Source organism: Saccoglossus kowalevskii, chromosome 8 (assembly GCF_978046115.1).
Source record: "Saccoglossus kowalevskii chromosome 8, keSacKowa6.1, whole genome shotgun sequence".
Classification (NCBI taxonomy): Eukaryota; Metazoa; Hemichordata; class Enteropneusta; family Harrimaniidae; genus Saccoglossus; species Saccoglossus kowalevskii.
In genome coordinates this window covers 38828971-38856288 of record NC_140648.1, presented here as the reverse complement: position 1 = coordinate 38856288, position 27318 = coordinate 38828971, and the positions used below count along the sequence as shown (strand labels likewise).

The 27318-nt window shown below is 35.7% G+C and overlaps 1 protein-coding gene across 1 annotated transcript; it reads right to left on the bottom strand.

Annotated features, from left to right (window-relative positions):
- Nucleotides 1-4444: 4444 nt before the first annotated feature.
- LOC100373573 (E3 ubiquitin-protein ligase ZNF598-like) lies at nt 4445-26603 on the bottom strand. Its single transcript, XM_006818807.3, has 6 exons — nt 26366-26603; nt 24708-24956; nt 10011-10222; nt 9459-9691; nt 9184-9277; nt 4445-8668 (listed from the first exon to the last, which is right to left on the bottom strand). The coding sequence occupies exons 1-6, from the start codon at nt 26534-26536 to the stop codon at nt 6841-6843; spliced, it is 2787 nt and encodes a 928-aa protein (XP_006818870.2). The 5' UTR covers nt 26537-26603; the 3' UTR covers nt 4445-6840.
- Nucleotides 26604-27318: the final 715 nt, after the last annotated feature.

Genomic DNA, 27318 nt, shown 5'->3' with positions numbered 1-27318 from the left:
TACTAGTACCAAACTACTTACTTGTCAGTGTCTAACTGTTATTATTGCATAGAAATAAACACTAAATGCAGCTATCGAACCTGAAACAAAAGTAACTCCGATCTAAACGACCTGCGTCTATGAAAATCGAGTCTTATCTCCTTTGCGTTTCCGATCGACATAAAGTCGGGGCCAATCTACCATGATTGTTTGCTTATAATCATCAATTCATAAAGGTCAAAAACGTTTTTAAACGTGAATTTAAAGGAGAACCGCTCAATCCCATGGATTGCACCAAAGAATCATGGGACACTATTGCTTATGTTGTTTACAATGTCAATCTATCTTTTGTTATCCATTGTTATTTTAATCCAGAAAGTAAATTTGTTGTGAAATTAATCTTAACTGGAAGGTGCCCCTTTAACGACCGGAACGTTTTTGAAACGAATCATTGTTCTGGTTATCTCTGGTGCAACTGCAGTCTTTGGAACAAACTTGAGGGACTCTAAAACGCAATTTATGGTACGCGACTTATAAACGGAATTTACATGTGAATTTCCCAACAAAAGTTTAAATGTTTTAGTTGTACCATGGCTATCATTTTTTAGCTTCATGGTTGTATGTGGTGTGGCACGAGTGTCGAAAGCTGTCGAATAAAATGGCAACAACCTTCGAACGCATTGTTATGCTAATTTGATTTTCGGCATGTTAGTTGACAAAGAAATAAAAGATTTCTTGAATTTTCGGCGATAGCTACGTGGATTTGAACCAAAATGTTATCGGCAAGACGCAGAATGCGACAGTGACAGCCACTGAAACGTAATTGAAGGCAAATGAACACGTCAAGCAAAAAAGACTTTTTCCAGTCGTAGTGTAAAATGGAGGCACATACCATTTTGACTCTTGAGGGGAATGTAAATCAGTTGATTTGAGGGTGTCACTATAAGGGAGGGAGTAAATCGTTTTTATGCTACGAAAAAAAATGAAGACCTTGAATGTATTTTTTGGAGGTTAGTACAACGTCATTTTTGTTTGATTACCTAACGTTTTTAGGTTCATGTGCTGTCAGTTACAGAGCACATACCTAAGTGGCCGTCCCTCAGCAAATAATGAAGCAAAGGCATTTTCGATGTCAAAATTGCGAAACTCTACCTTTGTACGCAAACTGGGAAGTTCGAATTACTAAACGAAGTACAGTACATACCAAAAATTATATCTCAAAAGTGAATTTCGTGGTGTATTTTAAGTCTAACCGGACCATAAGTTGGAATTCGTTAGTACTTTAAATATCCAAATATTTTAGTATAAGGTAGTAATAAAGCATTTCAACATTAAATGTAATTCGTACGCATTTTTTTATTTTAAATCTTAAACACAAATCATCGAGTACAATGTATATTATAAAAATGTAAAATGTAATTAGGAATTGGCTTTACCTGTAAAGTGTAAAAAAAATATTTTTTTTTACTGTAAATGGAACTGTCCTTTTTGTTTCCTGTAAAATGCATTTTTTTATTTCCTGTAACCTGTACCAGCTATCCCCTTGCTGAATACAATGACGTTTTGGGCGCTTTTTTAGTCTGTACTATAAATATAACATGGAGCTGAATAAATATAATAAACTTTTATGTGTTTTGAAATAAAAGTCTATTGAGTTCTTTGGTTGCTTTATTATACTGGGCACGGGGTGTCGATGGATTCTACTTTATTAGTGACCTGTGACATGTACTAATCACGACAAGTGTCGTGTGTCCTTGTTTTAACAAGTATAGCAGAATATGTCAGAAACCTTGAGATGAAATTAGATCCATCACAAAATTAATTTGATTGAGGGCGCACTGTTTTCCTGGTTCTGGCCAATAACCAGTAAACTATTTTTTAAAGCAGGATTTTTCCTTATAGTTTGAGCCTGTTGCATACCACTTCGGGTGTACAATTCCCTTATCAATATACAATGTCTACACTACGAGTACTGGTATTTAATGCGCCTCTACAAAAAAGCTGTTTGCCAGCTGAATGGAATGTTATCCCGATACATAACAGTTCAGAAAAATCATATCCAAAGAACTACCGTCTTACATCGTTGAAATCAATAATATGTAATATGTAAAAGACAACACAGTGTTTAGAAGACACTGCTCTTGTGAAACATCAAAACAAACCATGAATGGTCTGCTGAACTTGACAAAGGCAAACATTTAGATCTTATTTTACTGGATTTTAGAAAGGATATTGATAATGTTATGGTATTCATGAAAAACCTTGAACTTGACAAATTCTTTTTTTTTTGACAGGATACAGCGAGTGTCTGTAAACATCAAAAATTCTACTTGGCTGAATTTGATCTTGGAAAGTCCTATTTTACAAGTCATTGAAAATGACACAGTCCCCGTAAAATTTTTGAAAGCTCTCTTTGAAAGTGCTCGTCATATTCAAGTGAAGGGGTTGTCGCTAGTGTGTCCTTGAAACTTGAATACCAAGTGATGTATACAACATCAAATTCAAACACGTGTTGCGTGACGACCTCTCCGGTTTAAGACATAGCAAAAAAAAACATAGATCACAAGTGAAAGCATGTTCAAGTTATCACATTTAAACAAACAAGATCAAATTGCAAATTGAATTGACATGTACATGTATCCATTTATGACATGCTAAATATCAATGAAAATGATACATGGTGACGGAGATATAGTAATATGGCCAAAAATAAAAACAGCCGTTATTCGGCCATCTTTGATCTGATTATGAAACAAAGTGACATGTATGTGCCAAATATGAATGAAAATGAAATATAGCACTAAGGCCAAAAAGTCAAATGGCTGTCAATCGGCCATTCTTGATCCGATTTTAAAACAGGATGGGCGGATGCACGGACGATCGGAGGACATGTATCCTAACATGTATAATCTATGTACCAAGTTTGAATGAAAACTGACAAAGCATGTCCAAAATACAACATTTTCAAAAAACAAGATGGCTGCCAGTCAACTAATCGCTAAATCACTGCATGTGCATATGTCCCACATAAAGTACAAGGCACATGCAAAGAATGAACAGAATCGGTCCAAAGGATTCTGAAATATGACTCTGGAAGGACGGACGGACGGACGGACGGAAGGACGGACGGACGCACGGACGCACAGACGGACGGGCGGATGCACGGAGGACATGTATCCTAACATGTATAGTCCATGTACCAAATTTGAATGAAAACTGACAAAGCATGTCCAAAATACGACATTTTCAAAAAACAAGATGGCTGCCAGTCGGCCATTTTGAATCAAACCACTAACCACTGCATGTGCATATGTCCCACATAAAGTACTGGGCACATGCAAAGAATGAACGAAATCGGTCCAAAGGATTCTGAAATACGACTCCGAACGGGCGCTCGGACACACGAACAGGGACCGAATTATAAGTCCCCGTTGTCGGACTTCGTTACATGCTAAAAACCACAGGGTCAACTCTCTGATCAACTCACGGCATAAGCAGTAGGGGCTTAGCATTGGGCTAAAAGGCCCTACGTCGTAAACACGCCTTATCACTGATGTTTAGGTCACATCTTTATGTGTGGTAATCCAGAAGATTTCCAATTTGTAGCAACGCTTCAAAAAGGTGAATGGCAGCGTAATGATCTGTATAGGCGTGATTTTCTTTTTAGTAGGCGTATTCAAAGTCAATACATATGGTATGCTCCGCAATTCCACTGACAGCTGAATATTCACACTCCCCACTTTCATCAAATATGCTAGTCTTCTAGAACATGGTGGCGCCTTTTAATTAACATACTAGTAATTCAAATATAACCAATACAGGTAATCACAATCCGGAAAGCTCACATCCTTGAATTCTGAACACGCTGTTCCGAATATGCTTGGTCATCTATTACTATCGTGCAATACCATAAATAAGTACATTAATAAAGACATTTATCTATTAAAAATTAAAAAAATTAACCAATTGTTTAAAATACAATTGCCTGCCATACGATCAGATCAGCAAAGTTGGCAAATTCAAATAATTGATTATGTGACTTCAGAATAATTTATTTAAAATTTAATAGTTGAACAAATGAATATGTAGTCAAAATGCAAACATACTAGGACAATTATTTACGATTCACACACTACACATGATTCAAAATGTTTGGCCATGATTCACATTGCAATCCAAACAACCTAACATTCTTGACAACTATTTTCAACTAGGATTTATGGATTTAACAGGAAGTCTGGTTTAGAGCAAACAAAAAATGGAAGAATTGTGTGAAATATGAAACTGCATACATTTCACATTCATTTCAAATGCAAACAAGTGTTAGTTTCTAATGATAGAAGGTAAAGTCATAAACACCAGTGTTCCTAGGAATATTACAATGTTGCAAAAGAGGTTGTTCAGGAGATGTGGTTTTCCAGATCAGTTTATTTCAACACCCACTGTAATGAGATACAACATAATCTTTACTGTTTTTACATTGCCATTTATTTCACAGTTGATGAATGTTCCTTCAAGAACAAGAAAATTAAACAATTTGTGGACAAAATAAATTACCACATACAGAGTGGGCAATACTTTATAGAGTATACGAATAAAATTCAAACTTATTTACAAAAACTTGTGCAAATAAAATAAAAACAAAATACATTTGCACGTGATCAACGCAGCAAACGAGCAAAATATACTGCGTCTCAGTCAGTAATGTTGTAAATACACTTAGTACAAGTTAAATACACATCATTTGAGGTCTGTAAATTGTAAAACATCTTACAATGTTAAATTTAGAGGGATACAAAGACTGAATAATCAATTCAACATGAAAGCTTTATTACATTTTATAGCAGAAATTTACACAAACTTCCAGTTCAACTGTCACTTGCTTTTAAAATCTGATATGATCTTGCTAGTCCCTGACTTTAAAGAGCTCCAAAAGAAAACAATCGAGTATGTCAATTTTTAATAATTTTAATTTTCAGTCAACTGTATTGTAATAAATATAAATTTGGACCATAAAGGTGAGCAACTACTGGAGCAAATAAAATACATTTTGGCACAAGAGGGCGCTCATAAATTTAATCAGGAATAACGCAAGTGCTCTCATAGAATCGCTTTGAAATCCAACAGTGGTCTTCAACATAGTACATTTTTCAGATTTCTCAGAAACTTACTTCAATAAAAAGCAAATGTCAAGGATGAGACCCATGTTTGTAGAGACCTGTATTGTTTCAAAAATGCCTATTTAGAATTTTTTCACTTAAAAGAATGTGGAGTAATGTATTAAAATTTTAGTAGATTTAGAAAAATATTGTTTCAGAATATTTATTTAGTTTATACACTTAATAATCATTCAAAGTATACATTTTAGAATAAATTGACCCTGAAAGTGCCATTTATTTCATTCAAGAAATATTATCCAATATCCAAGACATACCGGTAATAGCCATTATTGTACAAGCAGCATGTGCAAAAATTTCAGAAAAGTCAGTTAAGCTAATGTTTACCAGTATTATTTTGAATTTACTTAGTGGATGCCAGAAAATGCACAACCAGTTTATTTCATTCCAGTTTATGCACTTTGCGCATTCAAATGACAATAAAAACAAAAGAACCAATCAATCAATATTCTGAGAAAGTTGAATGTACAGACGAATGTTTGGAATTCCACAAAATATGTGTACATTCGTTGAATGTCTTTAATTATGCAAATGCATACATCAGGTTATCAAAACAATAAATTTTCTGGCAATTTGGACTAATCCCCCCCCCCCCCATGTGATTTAGGAGGAGTGAAAATAGATTGAAAAATGTCATACAAATACGGGTTTCATCCTTAATAGAAAGTCCCAGTAATTTAATTAAAATAATTTTGACATGTGTAAAACAAATATGGTATACCAATAACTGCTGATGAGAAGAATACAAGGTCACATGTCAGAATAAAATCAAACTGCTGAATTACTAGCCCGCCATTCTACTGGTAACATTGATATTGCCACAGAAATCAGTCGTCAAAATAGGAACATGCCAAGAGAAACTGCATGATATTATTGCTGTATTATTTCTATGAAAAGTGGAGTAGGGCTATTGAAGAAAACAATTTAATTTTAAGATCATACACTTAACTATATAAAAGTTGGCTTAAGGTAGAAGCCTACTCATAAATTAAAATACCCAGAATTTATTCATTTTGCAATAAACTGAACTCCAAGGCAATATAAGGATATTGACCAAAAAAAAGTTGGGGGTCACCAGCCTTTTTTTCGAGAAATTGATGGTCGTATTTTAGTGGAAAGTCGCCATTTTGATACTATTATAACACTTTTACCACAGATTTCTATGGCAGAGATATTATGCAATATCTCAAAATCTAACCTGGTGACATAGGCTGAAAAAATTATATATTGTTAATGATGGAGTACTTTTTGTTTTTGTGAATTATTTAAAAAATCTGGATTTTAAAAAGTGTCAAAAAATGCAAATTTTCTTTAACATTGTGTTCTATGGAATTGTTCTAAAAATAGCAATTTTCAAGAAATATTATGACGAGTTTCTCAAAAAGCAAAACTGTAACACACAAAATAATGCCATTTCATTGTACCATGAGACAATAGCTTCATGATTGTACATAATAAACTAATGAACATTGTCATGCGATTTATGACCAATTTTGTCAAATTATGACTAGGCTTCTACCTTAAATCAGAATTCATGAGAAAACGATATTATAAATTAGGTGCCGGCACAGATGGTAGAAGATATTCGGTGAAAATTTTCACCACATCATCAACTGTGATTCAAAAACAAACAAGTTTCATCAGATATCTACAAATAGCTAAATACAAAATTACCAAGGCACTTTCACTTGCCTTTCACCCAAGCACCAGCAGTACTGGGGGGCATGCTAACTGTAGTGCTAGAAAGCGCCGGAAAATCACTGTCTAGATCATGAGAAGCAACATGTGAATTAAAATCAGCAGTGCTCAGAACCTGTTTACAGGCTGGACATGTTAGCCATTGCGTTATATCAGTGTTCCATGCACTTCGTGGAGTGCTTTTTTTCTTTTTACCAACATTACTAATTTTTAGCACATCTGGATATTTCTGTTCTTGACTCTTCGCAGTTTCTCTCACTTTAAAGTCATTGTGAGCAGCGAGCAATTGCTGCTGTTTTATATTGTCCGGCAGCAAAGCTACAAGTTCGGAGAACACTTTTGAAAAGTCATATAATCCTAACAAATTTTGGCATTTGGTATAATAGTCAGTTGCTTGGATTAAACCTTGACGAAACTGTCCTGACATGGTTTTAAATTCCTCAAATTTGACAGTATCATGCTGTAGTCCATTTTTAATAGCCATGATTAATTTCTGGTTCCTTTGTTGAAAATTATCGGGTTGAGTATACGATACTGAATTTGTTTGTGCTTTCATAACTGGTGCAATATTTTCCACATTGGTTGTACGCATAACAGGGTTTGTTGAAACTACAGGTGTTGCAGATATACTTCCGAATCCTGGGGGAGCTCTGCTTTTCATACTTTTCTCCATAATTTGTGTTTTTTGAAGTCCAGGTGGTGGTGCAGTTGGCTTCTTGACTGTTGAGGATTCTACGGGTGAGGAACGATGGGCAGGAGATGCAGCAGACACCAAGGGTGAGGAAGTAGCTGACTTCTTAGAAGCAGATGAAAAACCAGGTGGGGGATTTGTAACCTTTCTCTGTTTATGTTTCTCAGTGGTAAGACTGAAAGCAATAGAACTTAGACTTGGGAAGTCATCAACTGAAGAAGTGCTGACCAAACTCTTCGCCTGTTTGGGTGCTTTCACTTTAGGTTCTGCTTTCTTATTTCCATGTTCTGACGCCTTATCAGATACAACTCTAGTGTAATCTACAACAGGAGCATCAGATTTCTTGACAATTTTAACTTCACTAGAAACAATTTTTTTCGAACTATCTTTTTTCTCTTTCTTTTTTCCGCTAGCACCTTTCTTTGGATTGGAAACATTTACAGGAGGAAAGTCTTCCTCTCTCATTCTATGATTTGTCCATGAAGTCTGCCTAGTGTTAGTCTTCCCTTGAGCTGAACCACCTAATGTGGGGAATTCCTCTTCTTGGAGTGACCCATTTTGCACAGACATATGATTGGCTGCTGCCACTTTCTTTGCTAGACTTGGTGATACAGCTACAGCTTCTTTTTTATTATCCGAGGTCAGTTTATTAGATTTCATAACTTTTGGACTTTTATTCATATCGGGATACTCTACACTTGATTTCACATCAGGTACTTTAGGTGTCGATTCCTTGCTTGTAACAGACGCACTTTTCAATTCTTTCTTAAGTTTGTCTTTCTTGTCCTCCTTTGGTGTTTTTTTCACCTTTTCTCTGCCAGAGCTTTCAGCGACTGAATGGCCAGTTATTTTCCGTTCTGTCACATCTGCACGGCGTGATGACACAGGTGTCTTTTTCCGTGGTGCCGGATCATCTGCTGACTTAAGTGAAGGTACATCTGAATTAGCTGTTTTTTTACGCCCAGGGTGTTCAGTGTTAGATTGATGAGACGTGGTTTGAGATGAAGTGGTCTTTTTCCGTTGTGAATTATCAACAACAGCAGCCTGATTGGATGATGCATCACTCCAACTTGCAGCCATTGCTAGGGATGTTTGATGATCCATTTCACTTTCAATATCTTCTCTGCAGAAAACATAAAAATACAAATTGTTCAATACAGTTTAAAATCTAGTTTCTACTTGTATCAACATTAAATGCTGTTCATAATCCAGATCTCTCCTTTTGTAGAAATTAGTATAGGAATATATTTTCTGTATTTTTGGTTTTATACTAAGATTGGAATGGTATCAGTTCAATAACATTGTGATCTACAATCTATTTCTGGACTCATACAGACCCTTGTTATAACATGAAACGATAGATGATTTCCCGTTCAGCTGAATATCTCGTCTTCTACAAAAATTTTATTATTTTTTTCAATTTGTTCAATGTCGAAATGCCAATATTTCAGCTACAAATATGCCATTGAAATACCAATACTTCAAATGAGCATAGCACATTATTGAGCATGGGAATGCCCCCACAATATTTTGATAACACTACGACGTTTGTTTACCCTGTCTTTGATTTGACACGTAATGCAGGATTTTGCAGTAAACAGTAAATGATGTAGTACAGGTGAATGCAAGATAACACACCTTCTTCTGCCTCGACCACGGCTTCGTCCTGTTCGAGCAGGGTGTTGATGAGATCGGAACACTTCTTGATAATCATCACCAGATATTAGACCAGCTGAAAAACATAACATTTATTTATCAATTAAAACAATACATTTACTTTCTTGTAGGTGCCATCATGAAATGACAATTTTACTCAAATGTGAAGTGCTCTAACTTACAAAGGACTTATAAAAGTAAGAATATAATATTATCAAAGGGTTCAATACATATAGCACTATATTTTGTGTATTTACCTTCATGTCTCCTGCTGTAGCCAGCATTGCGTGGTGTATAATTGAATTCTACATCAAGATGTCTAGCCTGCTTAGCTTCAGCTTTTGACATCTTGCTGGAATGCCGTACAGCAGCATGAGCTTTAAGATCAATTTCAGTTTGAAAAGCAGACGTAAATTGCTCATCCTTACAGGTTCCCTCCTCACACAGGAAATGGCTCTCACGAAAATGATCTCTCAGTATTGAATAGTCACTGTAACAAAATAGATCATGTAGAAGCAGATTTTTACTATTCATAATGATACAGATTACAATATTGTAAACCAATTCCATTTTGCGCAACAAGACATATTTGGTGAATTATTATATGGTAATAAGATGAAAATGCAAATTTTTTCATGAACTTTTGTCCTTGTGAATATCTCAAATTATGAAAATTAATAGTGGTGAACATTGTAATCTACAATCTAATTCTGGTCTCCCACAGAAAGAGAAAGTTCCAGACAACCCAATCCACTACACTACACTACACTTTAACAATACGACTGCTATTTTAATTGACATGAAGTTACCTATAATATTGATGTGATCCAACAACATCACAGAAATGGCAAAAAAAATGCTCTCTTCTTAGATGTTTCAACAACTCGTCGTTATCCAGATACCTCTCATCACAGAATTCACATAGTGGATGTCCTTTGTGAGATTTATCTTCGGGATCTCCAATACGACGATGACGTGCCAACTCACTACGGTTATAATATCGCCTTTCTGAACTGAAGCTCTAGAATTAAAACAGCACAGCCTATTTAATAGGTGAATATATATGCAGTCAATAGTAGAAACCTGGTAACATTAGCTCTAGAATTAATACAGCACAGCCTATTTAATAGGTGAATATATATACAGTCAATAGTAGAAACCTGGTAACATTAGCTCTAGAATTAATACAGCACAGCCTATTTAATAGGTGAATATATATACAGTCAATAGTAGAAACCTGGTAACATTAGCTCTAGAATTAATACAGCACAGCCTATTTAATAGGTGAATATATATATACAGTCAATAGTAGAAACCTGGTAACATTAGCTCTAGAATTAATACAGCACAGCCTATTTAATAGGTGAATATATATACAATCAATAGTAGAAACCTGGTAACATTAGCTCTAGAATTAATACAGCACAGCCTATTTAATAGGTGAATATACAGTCAATAGTAGAAACCTGGTAACATTAGCTCTAGAATTAATACAGCACAGCCTATTTAATAGGTGAATATATATACAGTCAATAGTAGAAACCTGGTAACATTAGCTCTAGAATTAAAACAGCACAGCCTATTTAATAGGTGAATATATATACAATCAATAGTAGAAACCTGGTAACATTAGCTCTAGAATTAATACAGCACAGCCTATTTAATAGGTGAATATATATACAGTCAATAGTAGAAACCTGGTAACATTAGCTCTAGAATTAAAACAGCACAGCCTATTTAATAGGTGAATATACAGTCAATAGTAGAAACCTGGTAACATTAGCTCTAGAATTAATACAGCACAGCCTATTTAATAGGTGAATATATATACAGTCAATAGTAGAAACCTGGTAACATTAGCTCTAGAATTAAAACAGCACAGCCTATTTAATAGGTGAATATATATACAATCAATAGTAGAAACCTGGTAACATTAGCTCTAGAATTAATACAGCACAGCCTATTTAATAGGTGAATATATATACAGTCAATAGTAGAAACCTGGTAACATTAGCTCTAGAATTAAAACAGCACAGCCTATTTAATAGGTGAATATACAGTCAATAGTAGAAACCTGGTAACATTAGCTCTAGAATTAATACAGCACAGCCTATTTAATAGGTGAATATATATACAGTCAATAGTAGAAACCTGGTAACATTAGCTCTAGAATTAAAACAGCACAGCCTATTTAATAGGTGAATATACAGTCAATAGTAGAAACCTGGTAACATTAGCTCTAGAATTAATACAGCACAGCCTATTTAATAGGTGAATATATATACAGTCAATAGTAGAAACCTGGTAACATTAGCTCTAGAATTAATACAGCACAGCCTATTTAATAGGTGAATATATATACAGTCAATAGTAGAAACCTGGTAACATTAGCTCTAGAATTAATACAGCACAGCCTATTTAATAGGTGAATATATATACAGTCAATAGTAGAAACCTGGTAACATTAGCTCTAGAATTAATACAGCACAGCCTATTTAATAGGTGAATATATATACAGTCAATAGTAGAAACCTGGTAACATTAGCTCTAGAATTAATACAGCACAGCCTATTTAATAGGTGAATATATATACAGTCAATAGTAGAAACCTGGTAACATTAGCTCTAGAATTAATACAGCACAGCCTATTTAATAGGTGAATATATATACAGTCAATAGTAGAAACCTGGTAACATTAGCTCTAGAATTAATACAGCACAGCCTATTTAATAGGTGAATATATATACAATCAATAGTAGAAACCTGGTAACATTAGCTCTAGAATTAATACAGCACAGCCTATTTAATAGGTGAATATATATACAGTCAATAGTAGAAACCTGGTAACATTAGCTCTAGAATTAATACAGCACAGCCTATTTAATAGGTGAATATATATACAGTCAATAGTAGAAACCTGGTAACATTAGCTCTAGAATTAATACAGCACAGCCTATTTAATAGGTGAATATACAGTCAATAGTAGAAACCTGGTAACATTAGCTCTAGAATTAATACAGCACAGCCTATTTAATAGGTGAATATATATATACAATCAATAGTAGAAACCTGGTAACATTAGCTCTAGAATTAATACAGCACAGCCTATTTAATAGGTGAATATATATACAATCAATAGTAGAAACCTGGTAACATTAGCTCTAGAATTAATACAGCACAGCCTATTTAATAGGTGAATATATATACAGTCAATAGTAGAAACCTGGTAACATTAGCTCTAGAATTAATACAGCACAGCCTATTTAATAGGTGAATATATATACAGTCAATAGTAGAAACCTGGTAACATTAGCTCTAGAATTAATACAGCACAGCCTATTTAATAGGTGAATATACAGTCAATCGTAGAAACCTGGTAACATTTCATTATTACATGTATAAATCAAGAGGGCAGTTAGATTTTTAATTGACCAATCAAGAAATGGTATTATAACGTACATCATCACTAGTTCTAATTAACACGTTGTCTGCTGTGGAGTTTTCAGTAGGCAATGTGATAATATTAATAAGGGAGTTCAACATCATCCATTACTTTGAGTGGGCATGGCAGGAGATGCTGAATTGTTTTGAGTGATGAACATCAAGGGAAACAAAGAATTTCAAATTTCTGAAAGTTATTTGACACATAATTTCTCACACCAAAATTTTGCTTCAATAATTTGATTGTTTCTATGTAATTTTAGACATCGTAAAAATCACAATTGAAGGCGCAGCTCTAATAGAAGCCGCACCCCTAACTTGAGACATTGTTTCTTGTTAAAATTGTTAAGTTTTGATCACAGGGAAACCCTGCAATATAAGCCGCACCCCGAACTTCCACGTACGCAATGGTCTATTGTGTTTCATTTCCTGCCATGCAATCACCCAGACTGCGATTGAGTGAGAATGATCTAAGTAGTAACACGAATGAAAACAATAACTTTTAGGTGACAACGGTAAATACGAGACAGTCTAATCCTGTACTAAAATGCAACAAATAAATGTTTCATTTCCTGTTACTCAGACTGTGTACAAGTGAGAACGATCTTAGAAAAAAATAACTTTATTCAAAAAAGTTTCCATAAATACTGGAGTGAAAGCAAGAATCTTTCATTCTGAGTTCAGTATATCTGTTCGCAACACTATTTATCGCTATCACTTACATACAAATATTATCTACCACGCTTTCGTCAAAATGTCCGTTAGAAGAGCATCATACGACGCCGATTTTAAACTGAAAGTCATTGGTAAGGCGCTTGAGTGGAAGAACAACCGCAAAGCAGCTGATCATTTCGGTATAAATAAAGTCTGTAACTGGATTCGTTCTAAAAAAGAAATATTTAACAGCAAACGCACCAAGAAGAGGTTACCAGGTGCTGGTCGAAAAGTTCGCAGTGAAAACCTTATGCAATGGTGCGACGAACGTCGTAAGAACGGTAATGTAGTTTCTGGCCGTCAACTCCAGACGCAAGCTCGTCGCATCAATGAATATCTGGAATTTAAAGCATCAAATGGATGGCTTCGTGCCTTCAAGCAACGCCATACGTTATCAACTCGCACCAGGACATTGATAGGTCAGAAACTGCCACCCGATTACGAAGACAAAATTGCACAGTTTCATCGTTTTGTAATACAACTGCGTCAACAGCATCAATATCCACTGTCAGATGTTTACAACATTGACAAAACGTCGCTACATTTTGACATGCCGGGCAACAGAACCCTCGAGTACAGTGGTGTCAAAACTATCCACATAAAAACTACAAACTCCGAAGAGAGGGGCTTCACGGCTGTGTTGACTGTATGTGCAGACGGTACAAAGTTACGCCCGTTGATAATTTTCAAGGGTAAGCGCCCTTTACACCTCAGCAATCGTGACGTCAGAGTAGAAGTGCAGGAAAAGGGGTACATAAATGAAAATCGTGAGTACTATTGTATTTAATTTTATTTTTAAAATCGATAAAAATGTAATGAATGTTAGAACAGAATAATACTAGATTACAATAAAAAAACACTGAGCCACGTGCTTTCATTTTAACCTTTGTCCCGATGACGTTGTTGTTTACTTTTAACTGTCTGACTTCTGAGCACGAGGATGTTTTACCATTTGTTTTCGCCAGCCTGTTCTGTTATCGGCAAAGTTTTTTTAATACTAAGGTTACGGGTGGCGTTTCTATGATAATATTGTTCTTTCAGTTTGTTTGCGGTGGGTTTGTGATGTTTTCCCAAAGAGAAGCGATGACTCGCGACGTTTTACTGATATGGGACTCATGTAGCGTACATCTGACAGCTCGGGTGAAAGAAGAGCTCCGGCCCCGCAATGTTGACATCGCCGTAAATCCCAGTGGTCTGACATCTATTCTCCAGCCCTTAGATGTTGGTGTCAATAAGCCTTTGAAAAATTATATGCACGACGAGTGGGACAACTGGATGAAGACTGGTGATGTTATATTGACTGCAGCAGGAAAACGAAAGGCACCGGAAAAGAAAAACGTGCTGGAATGGGTAGTGGCGTCTTGGAATGCTGTCCCGGCATCAACTGTTCTCAACTCATTCAAGAAGCCTAGTATCTCAAATGCACTGGATGGGTCGGAGGATCATCTCATTTATGAAGATTGTGAAACCGACGATGAAGACGACAAGGTACTTGGGGAGCAGATAGCCGACATATTTGCCAATGACGATGAAAACAATGGAGATTTTCTGGGATTTTAATTGCGTGCTAACTTGCACACACAAACCAAACGGCCTTTTTCAGGACCACCACATATTTCAGAAAGAGATAGAAAGAGGGCAGTATGTTGTGTGTTCAAGTTTGTCTGTGTGTGAAAATCAAAAAGAACGCTTAGAATTGCAACAAAGTTTCTTTTATGTTGCTATCGAACGTCGTGCATCTCATTAACATATCATTATCTCTTCAGGCCTTTGTTTTCTGAAAAAAATTCCACTGTAACCGCAGTGAATGCCCCAATTGAAGCCACACCCAGACTTCGCGCATCTGAAGTCACCCATTAAAAAATTGAATTGTAATTAAAGCCACGGCTTCAATTATGATTTTTACGGTAATTGTTTTTTTATCATTTTTTGTACTTCCCCGGTCATAAACCCAGGTGCATGTAAAATCGGGAAAGTAGAGGTGGGCTTATACACGTGGACAAATGAATTTTTTGGGGTTTAACATTGTAACCATGTTACCACCATCGAAAAATTATCTAAATTACATTGTTCTTTCACTATGCCGGGGCTAGGGGGATTTTTAAGTCTTTTTAGAGAAAGACAATTGTGAAATTTCCACAACACTTTTACAATTAACAAATAAACATGTTTACAAAAATACACACATTTTATCACAATACGATTTACATAGCGAATGAATTAAAGAGATATAGATTATGTTTCAGTATTGTACCGATGGGTTTATCATGAATGCAAATCATGTTGCGTTATTTGCCATGCACTGTGAAATTAACACAAGTTTTCAAGTAAAAGCTTGAGCCAAATGGCCCTTGTTAGGGCCAGCACACACTTCAACAAGCAGTCTCTCGGCTGAGATAGCTCCGCTGTTAGCAACTCACATTTCAATTAAAGAATTGAAGATATCTTTAGAAAATGAACAAATCTGAGAGAGGTCGACCTGAGGTATCTATATGTATAGTATCAAAACAATCAGACTTGCGTTTTTTAGCTAGAGTCGAAAATATCACTTTTTACCAAAAATGTTCAATAAAATTAGAGAATTGAAGATATCATCATGAAATGAACAAATCTGAGAGAGGTCTACCCAAGGTACAGATACACCAAGTATCAAAGCATTCAGGCTTGTAGACTTTGGTTCATGGTTCATGTTTCATTTACAGCACATGCTTAAAGACTTTATCTCAAATGAGCAAATAATACAATTTTAAAATAAAACAAGTCATTGTTAATGACTCAGTCCCTGTTGCAAATGTTATTTATGCTTAAAATAAAGTTGTATGACAAAAAAGCAAGATAGCTGCAAGTCTGTCTTATCTTATCACTAATTGAATTGAATATTGTCCTAAGCATGTATTATGTATGTACCAAATTTGTATGACAAAGCATGTCCACAATACTACATTTTCAAAAAACAAGATGGCTGCCAGTCGACCATCTTCAGTGTTCTCACCAGGCTGCGCCCTTGCGCCATTTGTGCAATATTTCAAAATTTGGTGCAAAATTTCAATTAAAACGGGCCACATTTGGCGCAGAAAAAACAAGTCATTGTCAATGACACGTCCCCGTTCCGTTCATATTTGAGTGACATATACATTCAAAGCAGATCATGACCGAAATGCACCTGCATATGTACAACACATTGTACTAAATCTGAACAAGTCATGAATGACACTGCCTTCGCTAGTTGTCATTCTAAAGTTGCATGGACATAAATTGGCAAACGTGATTTCTATGGCATTTTCAAGTTTATAGCACTCTCCATCCAGGTCAGCATTATTCTCAGCAAGGAAACCAGATAGCACCAAACCAGTACAACAGGTAAAATGACAAGGAAGTATACAAATCAGATCTGCAAATATGTAGAGTCAGTGTTGTGTCTGTTTGGATAAACTAGTTTGTGGCCCTGGATTAGTTTCAATATCTCTAATAAGGACAAGATTACTTCTCATACGACAATGATACAAATAAAGTGCAAAAATCCAGAAAAATATTATCAAGTTTTTATTATCATACATTAATATTAACAAATCGTGTGAAATTTTATGTACAGAGAAACACATATTTATGCTTTGGTTGACAGAACTTCTCAAAGTAAAAAAAAGAGGACCTGCGGAACTTTATACAATTGTCAGACACGCAGTGAATAGTACCGGTATGTTTTTGTAATACATGCAGTTCTAGTGGCTTTGCTTTCTGAGAAAAAACATCGGTCCATGCATGTTCGAGATACAGGTGATCACGGACGGACGGACACACACAGGGCAAACCATAAGTCCCCGTTTTCGGACTACGTCTAAATGGCTTTCCCATTTTGACCGTATGGTGGCGCTATCAACGTAGCAATTTATTCCCTAGAGGGGTCCCACAATTGAGCAATGTCTTGCAATATACGCAACTCATTTCAAGCCTCATGGAATGGGCGCCATGAGCAAGCCAAAACGCCACAGACTTTATTGAATTTTGGAATTTGCCGAAACCCTGATTCGGTACATGATGCTCAAAGTGTCAGCGATGGACTGAAAACCCCGGCGACAGAATCAGTACCTTTAGAAAATGTTCCAGCAGACATGCAAAATGCCGATGGTATTGAGTCTGGTAGCATAGCGGTGATTGTGGGGAGTCTCACTAATAATGAAGGCAAGGAACATCGACGATTTCGGCGAAGTTGATTAACAACTCATCCATGGCTGAAATACTCGGATGATGAAAATTTGATGTACTGTAGTTGGTGTGTATTTTCAAAAAATAATACTGCTATGACACGGGGAAGTAATAATTTAAAAACTAATAGTAATGGAATAAACATATGTTAAACTAATGTGTGTGATGATTTTATGATTATTTATAAATGTTAACTCAATAAGGGCTGCAATTTTACCTTGATCCAATTTTATTTACCCATTAATGGTTACACCATGGAAATTTTCATCCTTTGACAGGTAGGTGGAAATTTCCCTAAACCAATTTACCCCCGGCCCTATTTTATAATTTATGGCCCTGCTTTTTCAAACGATGGGCCTTTATGGCCCCACAAAAACAGAATCTGGTGAGAACACTGCATCTTTGATCTGAACACAAAACAATTGTCATGGACATGTATCCTAACATTTAAAATGAATGTACCAAATTTGAACAAAAACTGACATACATGGAGATGTGTAGCATGTCCAAGGTACCACATTTTCAAACATGCAGCCTCTCGGCTGAGATAGCTCTGCTGTTAGCAATGCACATTTAAATTAAAGAACTGATGATATCATTAGAAAATAAACAATATGTATGATATCAAAGCAAGCAGACTTGCTTTTTCAACAAGAATTCAAAAATATCACTTTTTACTAAAAATTACAAAAATATTCATCAAAATTAGATATCATCACAGAATGAACAAATTTGAGAGAGGTCCACATGTAGTACCTATATGTATAATACCAAACAATCAGACTGGCAGTTTTTAACAAGAAGTCGAAAATATCACTTTTTACCAAAAATATTCAATAAAATTAATGTATTGAATACATCATCATGAAATGAACAAATTTGCGAGGTCCACATGTAGTACCTATATGTATAATATCAAACAATCAGACTGGCAGTTTTTAACAAAAAGTCGAAAATATCACTTTTTATCAAAAATATTCACCAAAATTAGAGAATTGAAGATATCATCACAAACTCTGAGAGAGGTCCACATGTAGTATATATGTAATATCAAAGCATTCAGGCTTGTAGTTTTCAAGAAGAAGTTGAGAAAGCAAAAAGTTGACACGGACGACTGACAATCACTCATATGATAAGCCCTGCTTGACAAAGTCAACAGCAGAGCTAAATACAAGATGGCAGCCAGTCAGCCATTTTTTATTCAATCGCTAAATGAATCATCATGAACATGTAGTGTTCTCCCCAGGCTTCAGTCAAGCATCACGGCCAATTTGCATAACAATACATCTAATTTGCATAATTTTATTTGCATAATAATCAGGTTTTCCCAACAAATATTCTCAATCTACAATTAATTAAAGACAAGATATTTTTATATCTGATAAATTTAAATCATTTTACTGCATTGTATTTTATGCTTTTGTATCAAGTCAAATAAAGTTTGAAATAGAACAGCATAAAATGACACAGTCCCCGTTAAATTAAGTTCTCTTTGTGCTCGTCATATTAAAGCGGAGGGGTTGTCGCGAGCGTGTCCTTGAAACTTGAGTTCCAAGTGGCGTATACAACAGATTGTTTATTTACAGCAAAACACGTGTTCCGTGTAGTAGTAATATGGCCAAAAATAAAAACAGCCGTTATTCGACCATCTTTGATCTGATTATGAAATACACTGATATGTATGATGTATGTGCCAAATATGAATGAAAATGGTACATAAATTGTGGAAATATAGTAGTAAGGCCAAAAAGTCAGATGGCTGTCAATCGACCATCCTTGACCAGATTTTGAAACAAATTGTCATTGACATGCATCCTAACATGTATAAAGTACATGTATGTGCCAAATTTGAATGAAAACTGACAGAGCACGTCCAAGATACGGGATAAAAAAAACAAAAAAAACAAGATGCCTGCCAGTCAACCATCTTTGATCCAATCGCGAAATAAATCGTCATGGTCATGGACATGTATCCCAACATGTATAATCTATGTACCAAGTTTGAATGACAATTGACAAAGCATGTCCAAAATACAACATTTTCAAAAAACAAGATGGCTGCCAGTTGGCCATTTTGAATCGAATTGCTGAACCACTGCATGTGCATATGTCCCACATAAAGTACTAGGCACATGCAAAGAATGAACAGAATCGGTCCACAGGATTCTGGAATATATCTCTGGATAGACTGACGCACGGACGGACGGACGGACGGACGGACGGACGGACGGACGGACAGACAGACAGATGGATGGACAGACTCAGGAACTCGCAGATGGTCGGGGACATGTATCCTAACATGTATAATCTATGTAGCAAGTTTGAATGACAACTGACAAAGCATGTCCAAAATACAACATTTTCAAAAAACAAGATGGCTGCCAGTTGGCCATTTTGAATCGAATTGCTAAACCACTGAATGTGCATATGTCCCACATAAAGTACTCGGCACATGCAAAGAATGAACGAAATCGGCCCAAGGGATTCCGGAATATATCTCTGGACAGACTGACGCACGGACGGACACAGAATTATTTTCGAACTTGTGTTATAGCCAGTCAATGAATATAATGTTATGCATGGATGTAACTGGTTCATCATTGTGTACAAGTTTTAGTGCCCATGTCACTGTTGGTTCATATAAACGTCGAGGAAAACATTTTTTGGTTAAATTTATGAAGTCGGCGAGATATCAAAATATGTTGAAATTAATAATTCAATAATTAGAAAAAAATTCTACAATGGCAGTACGGCACTAATAGTCAGCGATTTTTTATTGCAATATACCTTGTGAGTAACGCTACGATCACTGTAACATTGTCAGCTGACTGCATTGCGTTGGACGTGTATTCACCGCTGCTATTGCGATCATCGGTATCTAACTTTTTGATGTAAAATACACAAATTGTTTATTAAAACGATTCATTGACGATTATCATAGGCATTACATTAAAATCGCCAATGAGATGCTGTTTTTAAACATCGCGGAAAAACATGCACTCTGCGCCGCCATCTTTGTTACCTCGATCAGATTGTATGGCTAACAAAAGCGGGATTACCGTAAAAATCCGCAAATAAGCGCCACCCTCAATTAAGAGCCACTCAGTGAAAATTTGTTACATTTGACCCTCCATTAAGAGCCACTAAGAGTTGAGTGGTTTTGTCAATAAGAAACCAGAAATAAGCGCCAGCCGCCCGGTTGTTTACAATCAGGCAGACACAGGCTTGTCGTGTCTCACTTCCACCCTGCATTGTTTATTGCCCCACAGAAGGTGTGAGACAAATAAAGATTATCCCCATAGCTTGCCTGATGTCCAGTATAATTGAGAACGGAAGAATGACAGACGAAAGAAATACACTGAGAGCGTGAATGTGACTGATGCACAATCGACCAATTCACAAACTATTTAGTAGTAACTATGTTTTTTGCCGAAACACCGAAGGACACGTTGAGATATTCAATTATTATTATAACCAAGTAAAAAAACGTCACGATTTTAGAACGCCTTTATCGGAAAATCGGAGGTATCGAAAATATTTTCTTACAGACGGACCGGAACAGGAAGTCAATAGAAAACAAAAGATTTTTTCCTCAGCGTGGGGGAAATTTGGTTAGCGTGGGGGGAAACAGAGGTGTTAATCCGGTCCTGGCAACGTTTGAGGGATCGTGACTCCGACTGTGAGAATGTAATGATTACGCAGCCCACTCTCGCTGATCGTGATTTTGGGTTATTTTTGGCATTTCATTTGAGATGTTCGTTTTGGGGTGATTCGAGACAAAATGTTCAGGGACGTGACAAAATAACTGGCATTAGTTTGGAGAGAACTCTCTTGCCTAAAATAATCAAAATTGAAGTCGAATGGATTAGTTCCACAAACTTGCGCGATCAACTTGTCTATACAGCAAAGCGAAGTCGACGTGACCCGCCTGACCCAAATATTTAAATTAGCTATTTGTGAGAATTGAAAATAATCTGGACTTGTACCAATTAGAAAATGCCTTGTAACAGGCCTGGGCTTTTGTAAATGATTTAGTCTCTCCGATTGGTCACAGGAAATTATTTTTAATACATGTAATTTTTACTTTCTCGGTATCGTTTCGTATTTGGTTAAGTATATAGGGGTGGGGCTATAGTTTGACCCCGTTTGCCTGGACAGTGAAGTACGTGAATATCATTAACATATCATTATAAGCTGGCTTGATTATGAAACAGGAAATATATAAACCAAAGCTGTACTTTCAGACGTCTAGCGCAATTAAAACAATGCCCAAGTACCCAAGCTGTAAAAATCAATAGAAAAACGTATTTTTCTTTGTTGTTTTTGCCATAAATACAAATGATTGGGCATAATTTTTTTTCATTCGTTCCATGCTCCTGTCGCTGCTGGTCAGATAAATTCTATCGAAACTATTTTATATCGTCACCAAATCAACCACCATGCCAGCCACAGCCACGCAAGTTATTCCCAGTTTTCAAGAAAAAAATTGGAGTTTGCCGTACCAGACTTGGTAAACTAATTGTACAACGGAAGTACAAGTGTGGGTCAGACCCTGAGAGTGCTACCAAATCCGACTTCAGGCATCGCTACGCATTGTCAGTGAAACATGACTTCAGGCATCGCTACAGGTGAAACGTTGAATCGTTGTGTACGCTAAGCAGCACGGTCAGCGAGCAGCCGTTCTTATTTGACATTTGTTATTCCCATAACAGTATATTTACAGAATAAATTAATTGCAATGATACATCATTAATAATTATTTGTCTGTTTTGATTGTGTGTGTGTTTGCCTATCCCTTCCCCATTTCACAATGAAAAAGTTTGATCACCCTGGTTTAAGAGCCACTGGCTACAAAGTTGTCAAAATGTTACCTCAAATAAGCACCACCCAGAAATGAAAGTGTTACAAAGTGGCTCTTATTTGAGGGTTTTTACAGTACCTTTCAATCAATACATGTTATTGTTTTAAATTTGTGCAAGACGAGACTGACACTTGTAAACAAAGCAATAAGCATCACGGGCGAGTGACCAAGCGTCAAGGACAAAAGGCAAGCATCACTGCCAAGTGTCCAAGCGTCACGATACCGTGTCGCTTCAGAGGCCTGGGGAGAATACTGTATCCTAACATTTATAATGAATGTACCAAATTTGAACAAAAACTAACATACATTTAGCATGTTCAAGAAACATTTTAAAATCAAAGAAAGCTTAGAAAGAACTCTCGTGTGCTGAAAGTATTGGAGACACAAATGAGAAGCTTGGTAACTAATATTTGTCTGCAATTTGAGATGCACAACTTGAAAACAATGTGATTTACAGTATCAAAATTTATAATAAATACAGAAAATACATTTGAATTTTCATCCATGGTTTTTAGTCTAATTCCAGAGCACCTCAATTCAATTAAAATCTGATTTTTTTAGATATCTGAAATGGGCTAATAATAGATAATCAATATGCATGTTTATCAACAATAAACTAATCATGTCTGTGGGTTAACGCAATGAAAATGAATTATTATACAAATTAAGCAATTATTATGCATAGATTTCGGTCTGCATATTGTTTCAGGGTGCCAAACAATTATGAATTATTATGCAAATTAGGTAATTAATATGATCTGATTTTAACCAAAAACTGAGCAGGGATGTACATTGTTCGAGAGCATCAATGTATCAAGTTTCAATGGAATAATTAGTACATGTGATATCAGTGAAAAAGCTGAAAATTGGCTAATTATGCAAATTAGGTAATTAATATGCACTGAATTTAACCCAAAACTAATCAGGTCTGTGCATTGTCCTAGAACATCTATGTACCAAGATTCATTGAAATGAGATAATTAGTACTCATATCAGTGTAAAAGACAAAAATTGACTCATCATTATGCAAATTAGGTTAATTATATGCATGGATTTTTACCCAAAACTAATCAAATTTGTGCATTAATCTAGTGCATCTATATAACAAGTTTCATCAAAATCCAACGTACAGTTCTTGAGATATCAGTGGAATGGACAGAGACACACACACACACACACACACACACACACACACACATAGACAGGGTAACTGCAAAGACTCCCATTGTGTGCTTCGCACACGGGAGTCAAAAACAAGATTGCTGCCAGTCAGCCATCTTTGATCTGATTGTAAAACAAACTGTCATTTTGAACTTCATTTAAACAGCAAAAATGCACTTCTATTCTGCAATCTAGATGATAAAAAGATCAGATCACGTTTTCACTGAAACTTATATTAAACTGGTGTGTCACAGATTCCCTGAAATGAGGCGTGGCTTCTATGAAATACATAAGCCTTATTAGGAATCCATTATTCAGTGACAAATTATAAAAAGAAAAGACAACTTTCCTTATACAACATAAATGGACTATTTTTTGCAAAAATAAATTCCAGTTCAAAATTTAGTACATGTATTATTCACAGTACCAAGCTTTTAACTGTCTCAAATTGTCACACTATATAAATTGGAAATTTTCCTTTCCACCCAGGTCCCTAAAATGCATCTTGCATAGTGGAAAATTACAGAATAGAATTTGATACAAGCCACACTCACTGGTGTGAGTTCTTAATTACTTGGTACCATATATAAATTATTAAATATTATAATATGGTATCATGCATGGTTATGTGTGGTTCTGTCAGACATACATGTACATGTATGCATATACAACAATTACAAAAGTTGCATGTGAACACAAAACAAAATAATCAAGAAATCACCAGTTGGTTCATATATGTTGTCCATTGTACTTGCTATATCTAATGGTATACCAGGTCCCACAATGGTTTATTGCATAAAGCCAAAACAATTAAGGTGTGGTTGTGACAACATGCACTTACTAAATGTAGGGCATGTGAGGGTTTTCTTTCTCCTTTGCCTTGCTTCCTGATTCCTTAACCAAACCTATGTTTAATAATCTTTACAGTAAAGTCATCCTATTTTGGCAACAATTCTGGATTTTCACCTGTGTGGCCAAAAAAGGTTCAGGAAAGGTGTTTAGGTAGATGGATAGGTAGGGCATATTTTTTTATTTCACTTTATAGGTCGGGAATTGTGGTGATAATTTTGGGTAAATCAACAATGCTTTTAAAGCACATGGTCACAAAGATCTGCATACTCCTCACCTGTAGGTTGGACACGCACAAATCACAGTAAAACAACTCATGGCACTTTCTCATATGATCTTTCAAATCTTTAAATGTCTTGATATTTTCAGGTGTCTTTATCTTACAGATCTTACACTGATGTTCAAGGAGTTTCTGAAAGGCTATCTTCACTTTGCTATTTTGGAAGAAGATTTGGTATTTGCGATCAACTGGAAAATTTTGATAACTGATACTTGCAAATTTCAGTGGTTTCTCTTCAAAAAGTACCTGCAAGAAAAATACAGATGTTATTAAAGTTTTACCATCAGCAGTACTCTCATATACAATTGGTGTGTATCTGAGCAATACAATCATTGATATAACATTATAGTCAAAAAAAAAAAAGACTGATTCTCATTGGAAACAGAAATTTATTGGGGTATACATGTATCTTGGGAAACGTAGCTTTTCAAAATGATTATAGGTAGAACTGCAGTTTAGTCTTCCATAATCATACTTCATAAATCTATACCATAATTATATTGTTGAGTAAACCAGTGCAGAAGACAGTCTATTACAATGATTTCATTTACTCTTTCAGTTTACGCGACTTTCTCCTTTATCACACTGTCTACATATCATAATGTCTACAATTTTAGTTTGTTTTCCTAGCATGAAACAGAATTAAAGCTAATATTCAAAAGATACTGAATTAAGATCAATATTTCATATTCTGAGGCATAACTCTGGAAACCACAACCCATGGATAATGTTGCATTATGCCCTATATAACCATGGCTTACATAAATTAAAACTGGGTATGGTCCAATCACAATTAAGTATTCATGGCAATGACACACTGGTATAATATAAATCCTAGATATTTAGCAATATAAGGTCAGGTCAACAAGTTCAAAACTATCTGTAAACTATCACATTGAATGATTTTGTGGTGGAATTTGACCACTCGCTGTGGAAAAACTATTACAAGATATGGAGGATGTTATCAGGAGCAATCTCAGACTGCCATAACAATGTCCATGCTCACTTTGGCCACCTAAAATATTCAGCAATCAGGAGCTTGTTATGCAAGGATTCAAGAGAAGCAACACTACTATATGACTGGTACTGTATTAATTAATTGTTAGACAATCAGATCATTCAAGACCCATTAAAACGACTATCACAAGCCACAGATACCAACTGTGATATAAAATTGGTTAATTATTCAGATCATATAGCAGTAAAACCCACAGGCTAAAGATATATCACAATCACCAATGCTAGCAACAAGCAACCACCATGGCTGGTCATTATTACATGGTACCATATGCCAGTTTTAGGACAATTTCAGTAGTAACAGTATATCTCCAACAAGATTTACTATAATTAGGTTTCCGTTGGTTTACAACAACTACACGTTCTTCAGTTTCGCAAATACGTTCTAACAGAACATATATCGCCACAATTTAATACGTTAACAAGTTTACATTGCCGGTGACCCAACCTCATTCCGTTTACAACAGGATCAAATAGACGGGCGACCCATCAGTCGTTTTGCGTTGCGTTCTCGTACCAAGTCAATTGGTAGTCCAATATGATCACAACATTCAGAACAACGCAAGTTGACGCTAAAATCGCAGATACAGTAGTAACAGAACGTCTGTATAGGGTTAAAATCCGTTAAACTTACGAACCTCGTCCAAGTCGGTCCTACACACAGCACAGTACTTTTGATTGCTTAATACTCGCATTCTGGTTGAACATTTATAGCAAACTGGATGGTCGCAGTGTCCAACGGCGTAAAACTTTACATTCTGGCAGCACAGAACGCAAGTAGACTCGATATTATCTGTAGTTTTTGACATTTTTAAGGTTGGTATCGCGTGACGTCAATTCAGCGCAACGTGTGAGAATGATTGTCATTCAACATGGCGGCTTACATATATATATAGCGTTCGAAAGACCCGGATGTAAATGACTTCGTTGTGTTGTGCAATATGACGAATGTTTTATTTTTAGAAGCCGCGATAATAAGGGGTCGCTCGTAACAATAGTCGCGTATTGTTAACCAGTTTCATTAGTGCGACCATAGCACTTATACAGAGAAGTCTTTCTTGCGAATCAATATTTCTAGGTGAATTCTATGACGACATTTCCCACGAAACACTGACGACAAGAAATGTGCGAAGTTCATATTTACTTTACTTATTGAAACAATTACATAAAAAAACAAATCTATAAAAAATGTTGTACAGTTCAACGAAATAACAAAAAAGGTAAACATTGTAAAATATGACAATAGTCTAACAAATTTCTGAAAAGTAGAACGAATAAAGTCGAATTTTACAAATTTATTTTTTGTTGTGTCTATATACTAGTAACTTTAAATGAGTTGTGAAGTGCAATCATGTATACACACATTTTCGTTACCATTTCTTAAAATTAATAAAACATTTTACACATTCCCGTAGTGATTTTCTTTGACCAGTGTAAACTGGAGGTGATATGTTGAGGTGATATTTTACATCAATGCGTTGCAAACTTGCAAGTTATTTTTCTTTTCTTTTTTGACGAGATAACTTTTCCAAGGTCCCGGTTTTCCATTAGCTTCAATTTTTCGATTTCCGTTTTTCCGACTTTCAATACA